The sequence below is a fragment of the Coregonus clupeaformis genome, unplaced genomic scaffold (genome assembly GCF_020615455.1).
Source record: "Coregonus clupeaformis isolate EN_2021a unplaced genomic scaffold, ASM2061545v1 scaf0084, whole genome shotgun sequence".
Taxonomy (NCBI): Eukaryota; Metazoa; Chordata; class Actinopteri; order Salmoniformes; family Salmonidae; genus Coregonus; species Coregonus clupeaformis.
The window spans coordinates 536,907-546,003 of record NW_025533539.1 but is presented as its reverse complement, the minus strand read 5'-3'; the positions used below and the strand labels follow the sequence as shown (position 1 = coordinate 546,003).

The 9,097-nt window shown below is 49.2% G+C and overlaps 1 protein-coding gene across 1 annotated transcript in view; it reads right to left on the bottom strand.

Moving 5' to 3' along the window:
* Positions 1–1,766: 1,766 nt before the first annotated feature.
* Positions 1,767–9,097, bottom strand: part of LOC121562162 (transketolase-like) — a 38,083-nt gene continuing 30,752 nt past the window's right edge. Inside the window, exons 10-13 of the mRNA XM_041874514.2 lie at positions 7,846–7,976; positions 3,999–4,179; positions 3,548–3,667; positions 1,767–3,450 (exon numbers count right to left, since the gene is read on the bottom strand). Coding sequence (XP_041730448.2) covers positions 3,278–3,450; positions 3,548–3,667; positions 3,999–4,179; positions 7,846–7,976 — 605 coding nt within the window. The 3' untranslated portion in view covers positions 1,767–3,277. The remainder of the gene's footprint in view (positions 3,451–3,547; positions 3,668–3,998; positions 4,180–7,845; positions 7,977–9,097) is intronic.

The window sequence follows — 9,097 nt, the reverse complement described above, 5'->3', positions numbered from 1 at the left end:
ATGCACTGCAGTGCTAGTTAGCTGTAGCTTATGCTTTCAGTACAGTATCTGATTGGGGTGGACAACATGTCAGTTAATGCTGCAAGAGCTCTGGTAGGTTGGAGGACGTCCTCCGGAAGTTGTCATAATTACTGTGTAAGTCTATGGAAGGGGGTGGAAACCATGAGCCTCCTAGGTTTTGTATTGAAGTCAATGTACCCAGAGGAGGACAGAAACTAGCTGTCCTCCGGCTACACCATGGTGCAACCCTACAGAATGCTGAGGCTACTGTAGACCTTCATTCTTTTAATTATTTGGTGCCGTGAATATATTGGTATATATTACTATGATGATGATGTCTGTGGGGCATGCCCAGTTTATGAATGTTATTTTTTTTTAAATCTCTACATTACTAGTTATAGTTAATGCAGTTTGGTCATTGAACAGCTTTTAGGGATAGTTATCTTACAAAATAAAAATGCAATCAAATTGACAAAACCCATCTTCCTCAGGGTGAATCTGGTGGAGGTATGATGAATAACCAGAACATCCTTCATGGTGTTGTAGCCTATGGTTCTAGTTATACAGTGTGTGGCAGTCCAGTTGCGTTCATGGAGATCTGTCACCCTGACTACAGAAAGTGGACTTTTAACACTGCGGAGGTTTAACAGTCAGAATCTAAGGCTGACCATGTCAGATAACCTGTAAAGCTATGTTATACTGAACAAAAATATAAACGCAACCAACATGTAAAGTGTTGGTCCCATGTTTCATGAGCTGAAATAAAAGATCCCAGAAATGTTCCATACGCACAAAAAGCTTATTTCTTTCAAATTTTGTGCACAAATCTGTTTACATCCCTGTTAGTGAGCATTTCTCCTTTTCCAAGATAATCCATCCACCTGACAGGTGTGACATATCAAGAAGCTAATTAAACAGCATTATCATTACACAGGTGCACCTTGTGCTGGGGACAATAATGGTCATGCTGAAACAGGAAAGGGCCTTCCCCAAACTGTTGCCACAGATGGAAGCACAGAATCATTTAGAATTTCATTGTATGCTGTAAAGCTCCGGACCATTATTCCTCCTCTACCAAACCTTAGTTGGCACTATGCATTCGGGCAGGTAGCGTTCTCCTGGCATCCACCAAACCAAGTTTAATCCGTCCTGACTGCCAGATGAAGCGTGATTCATCGCTCCAGAGTCCAATGGCTGCGAGCTTTACACCACTCCAGCCGACGCTTGGCATTGCGCATGGTGATCTTAGGGATTGTGTGCGGCTGCTCGGCCATGGAAACCCATTTCATGAAGCTCCCGACGAACAGTTATTGTGCAGACGTTGCTTCGAGGCAGTTTGGAACTCTGTAGTGAGTGGACAGACTATTCTTTACGCACTAAAGCGGTCCCGTTCTGAGCTGGAGTGGCCAACCACGTCGCTCAGTCGTTGTTGCTCCTAGACCTTTCCACAATAACAGCACTTACAGTTGACCGGGGCAGCTCTAGCAGGGCAGAAATGTCACAAACTGACTTGAAGGCTAGGTGGCATCCTATGACGGTGCCACGTTGAAAGTCACTGCTCTTCAGTAAGGCCATTCTACTGCCAATGTTTGTCTATGGAGATTGCATGGCTGTGTGCGCGATTTTATACACCGGTCAGCAACAGGTGTGGCCGAATCCACTCATTTGAAGGTGTCCACATGCATTATTTATTTTGGATCATATTCAACATCCCTAAAACCTCAGTCCAAGTAACTACATTAAAAACAGACACCGGACAAGTAACATTGGGTCAAGTTTTTATTTCAGCGATGCAAACCAACCATTAGTTGACAGAGCGCCTGGGAGCATCAGTAACACGTTGAGGAGATACAGTCAGGTACCAACAGGCCAGAACATCACCAACACCCAGCCCAGGAGAACAGTCATTAATTTATATATCTATATAGCAGTTGATGTTTAGCTCTTTTTGTGAGTCATTACAACTCTGGTCCATCAAATGTGAATTTCCTGCATCAGTTTCAGTGACCAGCAACAAGCAGTGGTTAGACGCCATTCCGGCTCACAGAGGAACCAAGATGGCGGTGTGCCTGTAACAGTGCTATAGAGAAACCGAGTGAGACAGAATGATCAAGCAGGTGATTTGGAACGATTAGAACAGGATTAGAGATGTAAACAGCTGGAATGAAGAGTGATACAGGTACAAAGAAATCTGTCAAAAATACACACCCATCTTCCTTTGAAACTGATCAACAGACTTAAAAGGTTAAACAGTCAATATCATCTGGACGGAGAGTAAACGTCGACAAGTTCAAACAACCTCGCTACACTTAGGGTTCGTCCCAAATGGCCCCTATATAGTGTCCCATGGGGCTCTGGTCAGAAGTAGTGCACTTTAAAGGGACTAGGGTGCCATAGAGGACACACCTACAGAGCTGCTTTAGTTGGCAACTAACCATTCAATTACATCAGTTAACAAAAGGAGGATTGCAGTTTAGCAGGAAAAATAACTCAACCAGAGGACCTTTACAGGGTTCAGTAGAATGAGGCTACATTAGGATTCATGGGTAGATTAAACACTACAATGCATATTACCCTTCAGGTATGGTTAAGACTCTACTCAACACACTCACTGAAGCCCCCCCCCTTCTCTCTGGTGATAGATGGGATGCTAGAGAGCGCTGCTTGGGTTAACACTAGTGATAGATGGGATGCTAGAGAGCGCTGCTTGGGTTAACACTCGTGATAGATGGGATGCTAGAGAGCGCTGCTTGGGTTAACACTCGTGATAGATGGGATGCTAGAGAGCGCTGCTTGGGTTAACACTCGTGATAGATGGGATGCTAGAGAGCGCTGCTTGGGTTAACACTAGTGATAGATGGGATGCTAGAGAGCGCTGCTTGGGTTAACACTCGTGATAGATGGGATGCTAGAGAGCGCTGCTTGGGTTAACACTAGTGATGGATGGGATGCTAGAGAGCGCTGCTTGGGTTAACACTCGTGATAGATGGGATGCTAGAGAGCGCTGCTTGGGTTAACACTCGTGATGGATGGTGGTGGAGGTGGGGGGGGGGGGCAGCTATAAAGGGGAGAAGGTAGGGTGGTGAAAGCTTCAGAAAAGAGGTGTACGTTGTTCCACCCCTCAGACTGCAGAGAAAGAGGTGGAGCTGGTAAAGGTGTGGAGGCGTCAGAGGGGGGGGGATAAGTGGTTTGAGAGCAGAGAAGAGTTGTACGTCCAAAAGAAATCACCCTATTCCCTACATAGTGCACTACTTTAGACCAGGGTCCATAGGCTGTCTCAGTTAGCGAAGGTCTGGCGCACGGCGTTGGCGATGTGTTTGGCGCTGATGCCGTACAGGTCCAGGAGCTCCTGAGGTTTTCCACTCCGGGGTATGCGGTTCACCGCCAGGCGCGTCACCATGATACCAGGCTCCTCCCCCACCGCGGACAGCACCGCCTCCCCCAGACCACCTGGTGACAGAGGGGTGAAGTTAGAACACACAGAGAGCGATTCAGAGGGCTAAGCCGTTCCTCTCTCAGAGGGCCAATGTGCAGCACGTGTCCCCACCCTCTCTGTAGTGGTCCTCTACGGTGATGATTCTCCCTCCGGTGGCGCGGGCGCTCGATACGATGGTGGCGGCATCCAGGGGCTTGATGGTGAACGGGTCAATCACACGGATGTTCACTCCTACACACAAACAAGACACCACGGTACACAAAGACAACACTAATGAGCCATAATTCTTCCTCATCAAATAGCATTTGCTATTGTTTTACTACAGTGACTTAGTTAACTACTGGGTCATTCAGAAAGATCTAATACATCAAGAGACCAATTAGTGGAAAAATATCACAATTTGGCTTATATAAAAAAAAGTTCCCACTTCAATCTCAAATGTCTCATACGACTAGAACAATGACTTTTTGACTTAAAATCGTTGTGCAACATCGTGGGTAAGCTCTGGCTTCTGTCACAGGTTTTGTGAATCCAGGACCAGGCCACCAGGGGGAGCTCTTACCCTCGCTGGCCAGTTGGTCAGCAGCAGTCAGGGCTTCATGCAGAGTCACTCCAGCTCCGATCACAGTCACCTTGTCACTGTCGGACTGACGCAACACCTTGGCCACGCCCACCTCAAACTTCTCTTTGGGGTCGTAGACGACCTTCAGTTCTGGTCTGGTGAGTCGGATAAAACAGATACCCTGGAACACACAAGGCTTAGTTAATACCGCTAGTCCCCCCTCGGGCTCCGTCATACCGCTAGTCCCCCCTCGGGCTCCGTCATACCGCTAGTCCCCCCTCGGGCTCCGTCATACCGCTAGTCCCCCTCGGGCTCCGTCATACCGCTAGTCCCCCCTCGGGCTCCGTCATACCGCTAGTCCCCCTCGGGCTCCGTCATACCGCTAGTCCCCCTCGGGCTCCGTCATACCGCTAGTCCCCCTCGGGCTCCGTCATACCGCTAGTCCCCCTCGGGCTCCGTCATACCGCTAGTCCCCCTCGGGCTCCGTCATACCGCTAGTCCCCCCTCGGGCTTCGTCATACCGCTAGTCCCCCCTCGGGCTTCGTCATACCGCTAGTCCCCCTCGGGCTCCGTCATACCGCTAGTCCCCCTCGGGCTCCGTCATACCGCTAGTCCCCCTCGGGCTCCGTCATACCGCTTAGTCCCCTCGGGCTCCGTCATACCGCTAGTCCCCCTCGGGCTCCGTCATACCGCTAGTCCCCCTCGGGCTCCGTCATACCGCTAGTCCCCCTCGGGCTCCGTCATACCGCTAGTCCCCCTCGGGCTCCGTCATACCGCTAGTCCCCCTCGGGCTCCGCCATACCGCTAGTCCCCCTCGGGCTTCGTCATACCGCTAGTCCCCCTCGGGCTCCGTCATACCGCTAGTCCCCCTCGGGCTTCGTCATACCGCTAGTCCCCCTCGGGCTTCGTCATACCGCTAGTCCCCCTCGGGCTCCGTCATACCGCTAGTCCCCCTCGGGCTCCGTCATACCGCTAGTCCCCCTCGGGGCTCCGTCATACCGCTAGTCCCCCTCGGGCTCCGTCATACCGCTAGTCCCCCTCGGGCTCCGTCATACCGCTAGTCCCCCTCGGGCTCCGTCATACCGCTAGTCCCCCTCGGGCTCCGTCATACCGCTAGTCCCCCTCGGGCTCGGTCATACCGCTAGTCCCCCTCGGGCTCCGTCATACCGCTAGTCCCCCTCGGGCTCCGTCATACCGCTAGTCCCCTCGGGCTCCGTCATACCGCTAGTCCCCTCGGGCTCCGTCATACCGCTAGTCCCCCTCGGGCTCCGTCATACCGCTAGTCCCCCTCGGGCTCCGTCATACCGCTAGTCCCCCTCGGGCTCCGTCATACCGCTAGTCCCCCTCGGGCTCCGTCATACCGCTAGTCCCCCTCGGGCTCCGTCATACCGCTAGTCCCCCTCGGGCTCCGTCATACCGCTAGTCCCCCTCGGGCTCCGTCATACCGCTAGTCCCCCTCGGGCTCCGTCATACCGCTAGTCCCCCTCGGGCTCCGTCATACCGCTAGTCCCCCTCGGGCTCCGTCATACCGCTAGTCCCCCTCGGGCTCCGTCATACCGCTAGTCCCCCTCGGGCTCCGTCATACCGCTAGTCCCCCTCGGGCTCCGTCATACCGCTAGTCCCCCTCGGGCTCCGTCATACCGCTAGTCCCCTCGGGCTCTGTCATACCGCTAGTCCCCCTCGGGCTCCGTCATACCGCTAGTCCCCCTCGGGCTCCGTCATACCGCTAGTCCCCCTCGGGCTCCGTCATACCGCTAGTCCCCCCTCGGGCTCCGTCATACCGCTAGTCCCCCTCGGGCTTCGTCATACCGCTAGTCCCCCTCGGGCTCCGTCATACCGCTAGTCCCCCTCGGGCTCCGTCATACCGCTAGTCCCCCTCGGGCTCCGTCATACCGCTAGTCCCCCTCGGGCTCCGTCATACCGCTAGTCCCCCTCGGGCTCCGTCATACCGCTAGTCCCCCTCGGGCTCCGTCATACCGCTAGTCCCCCTCGGGCTCCGTCATACCGCTAGTCCCCCTCGGGCTCCGTCATACCGCTAGTCCCCCTCGGGCTCCGTCATACCGCTAGTCCCCCTCGGGCTCCGTCATACCGCTAGTCCCCCTCGGGCTCTGTCATACCGCTAGTCCCCCCTCGGGCTCCGTCATACCGCTAGTCCCCCCTCGGGCTCAGTCATACCGCTAGTCCCCCTCGGGCTCCGTCATACCGCTAGTCCCCCTCGGGCTCTGTCATACTAATAGGCTATGGCTTAGCAGTGGGGCCTGGTTGAAAATAGTGATAGATAGTGTGACTAAAATAGTGCACTAAAGAGTGACTATGGTGCCATTTAGGAAGAAAAATAGTTTCTGACCTTTTTATACACACATCCTTATTTAGATTGTATTTCCCTTTCCTTTCCAACCCCACCACCTCTTCCCCAATCGGAGTAAACTAGTGACCAACAACGCTTTGGCCTCTACTTCCAGCCCATACATACTATATACACATTTTATTCTACAATAATTATATTTTGTTTGTTTTTACTCCTGAACTTCCTCCGATCATTTTCATGATGTCCATCCGGTTTGCTTCTATATTCCATATCTTTCTAACTGTGCTCTTTTCCCAAAAGCTCCCAACATACAACCTATATACTTATTATGGACACAGTATGCTTACATTATTAGTTATCTTGTTATTAGTTATTAGTCCCATCCTGCAACTCTATTCAATACCTCCCATCTATCTCTCAGCACCATCCATATAGGATTTCTATTTGCCATATATATTTCAACTGTACTGTGATGTTTTACAAAAGTTCTGAACCTTTCTATTCTCATTGCTTCTACAGATTATTTTTAATTCACAAACATTTTTGCTAAAAGTATTATATTATTGATCGATTGACTATGACTTTTCAGATCACCCAGTAATGCTATCTGCAAGGTTAGCTCCAGGTAAATATTGCAATCCTTTAGCCATTCCTGGACCTGTGTCCAAAAACAAGCTACAAAATGGACAGAACCAAAACAAATGATCTAATGATTCTGTCTCTGCAGAGCTGGGAAGATGTTATCCCCCATATAAATAACATCCTGACCTTGGTGTTAGCAGCCAGCTCCACATGTTATCCTCCATATAAATAACATCCTGACCTTGGTGTTAGCAGCCAGCTCCACATGTTATCCCCCATATAAATAACATCCTGACCTTGGTGTTAGCAGCCAGCTCCACATGTTATCCTCCATATAAATAACATCCTGACCTTGGTGTTAGCAGCCAGCTCCACATGTTATCCCCCCATATAAATAACATCCTGACCTTGGTGTTAGCAGCCAGCTCCACATGTTATCCTCCATATAAATAACATCCTGACCTTGGTGTTAGCAGCCAGCTCCACATGTTATCCCCCATATAAATAACATCCTGACCTTGGTGTTAGCAGCCAGCTCCACATGTTATCCTCCATATAAATAACATCCTGACCTTGGTGTTAGCAGCCAGCTCCACATGTTATCCTCCATATAAATAACATCCTGACCTTGGTGTTAGCAGCCAGCTCCACATGTTATCCCCCATATAAATAACATCCTGACCTTGGTGTTAGCAGCCAGCTCCACATGTTATCCCCCATATAAATAACATCCTGACCTTGGTGTTAGCAGCCAGCTCCACATGTTATCCCCCATATAAATAACATCCTGACCTTGGTGTTAGCAGCCAGCTCCACATGTTATCCCCCATATAAATAACATCCTGACCTTGGTGTTAGCAGCCAGCTCCACATGTTATCCTCCATATAAATAACATCCTGACCTTGGTGTTAGCAGCCAGCTCCACATGTTATCCCCCATATAAATAACATCCTGACCTTGGTGTTGGCAGCCAGCTCCACAGACCTCTCAGTGGAGACGCCGTCACTGGGGTAGAACACAGTGCATGTTGGGATAGCGCGAAACATGGCAATGTCCTCCAATGCCATCTGGGAGGGGCCATCCTCACCTGGGGACAGGAAGTAACACATAACAGGCATCAGTAAACACGAATATCAACTAAACTTACTTGCAGATGATCTGATATACCTGACCAATATTGTAAACTCAATGCCCCCTTTGTTAAATACATATTTTTACGCGGAAAATGATGAAATAATAATAAGAAGAAGTCAGCGATCCTTCAAGTGAACCACAAAACATATTCAATACTTCGGATCATTATTAGTGACAAATACAACATTCATTCCATTACTTAATATGAAAGCAGATTTAATTAAATTGAATAATCTTCCCATAAAATCTTACAGGTAGAATAAACCTCTAGAATGGAATGGCTCCCCAAGTTGTTGCATTTATTTTCAGTAATACCAAATTACCCCGTCGAAGACATTCTTTAAAAAAAGTATACTCTGTCATAAGACTTTATACGGGCAAATAAAATTCATAGGAAGATGTCATACTTTCCTTTTTCTAAGTCTCAGGGTTGTTTTAACCTTCCAGAGGCTTTTCCCAAGGCTTTTACTTGCGACATATAGTCAAATACACTAAAGAGGAACACTTATTGAAGATGCACATAATCATCCCCAGAATAGTTTTACCTCTTTATTTTCAAAACAAAGCTAAGAACATGAATAACTTCATCGTTGGCACTATGGAAGAAAGTCAGAGCTATCTGTCCTGCGAAGACGGCATCGGGGCTTGATGACGTGGCAGGTTGCAGCGTGGTAGGCACGTAAAATTGATTAGCTGATAACTGTGAAACAAAAGACTCTGGATAATAGAGAGAACCTTGAGCTATTTATTGATCAGCATTTTGATACGCTCGAAAAATAAAATCAGCTACATCGAAGTGAACAAGGGAAGACTGTTCCTCGAGCTCCGAGCGAAACTGAGGGGAAGCCGCCGTTTAAAATTCAAAATGTAACATTGGAGGGGGACGTTTTTATAACTATGTCTCCAGAAGATACAGTGTTGCTTACAAGCATGAGCGAGCAGTTAAAACTACTGGATCTATTGCCTGGGCTACTGGGGGAGGTTGAGGCCTTAAACAGGAATGAATTACATTAAGAAAATGGAAGAAAAATACAAGTGGAAAATAAGTTATTGAAACTACCGTGGCTCCCTAAG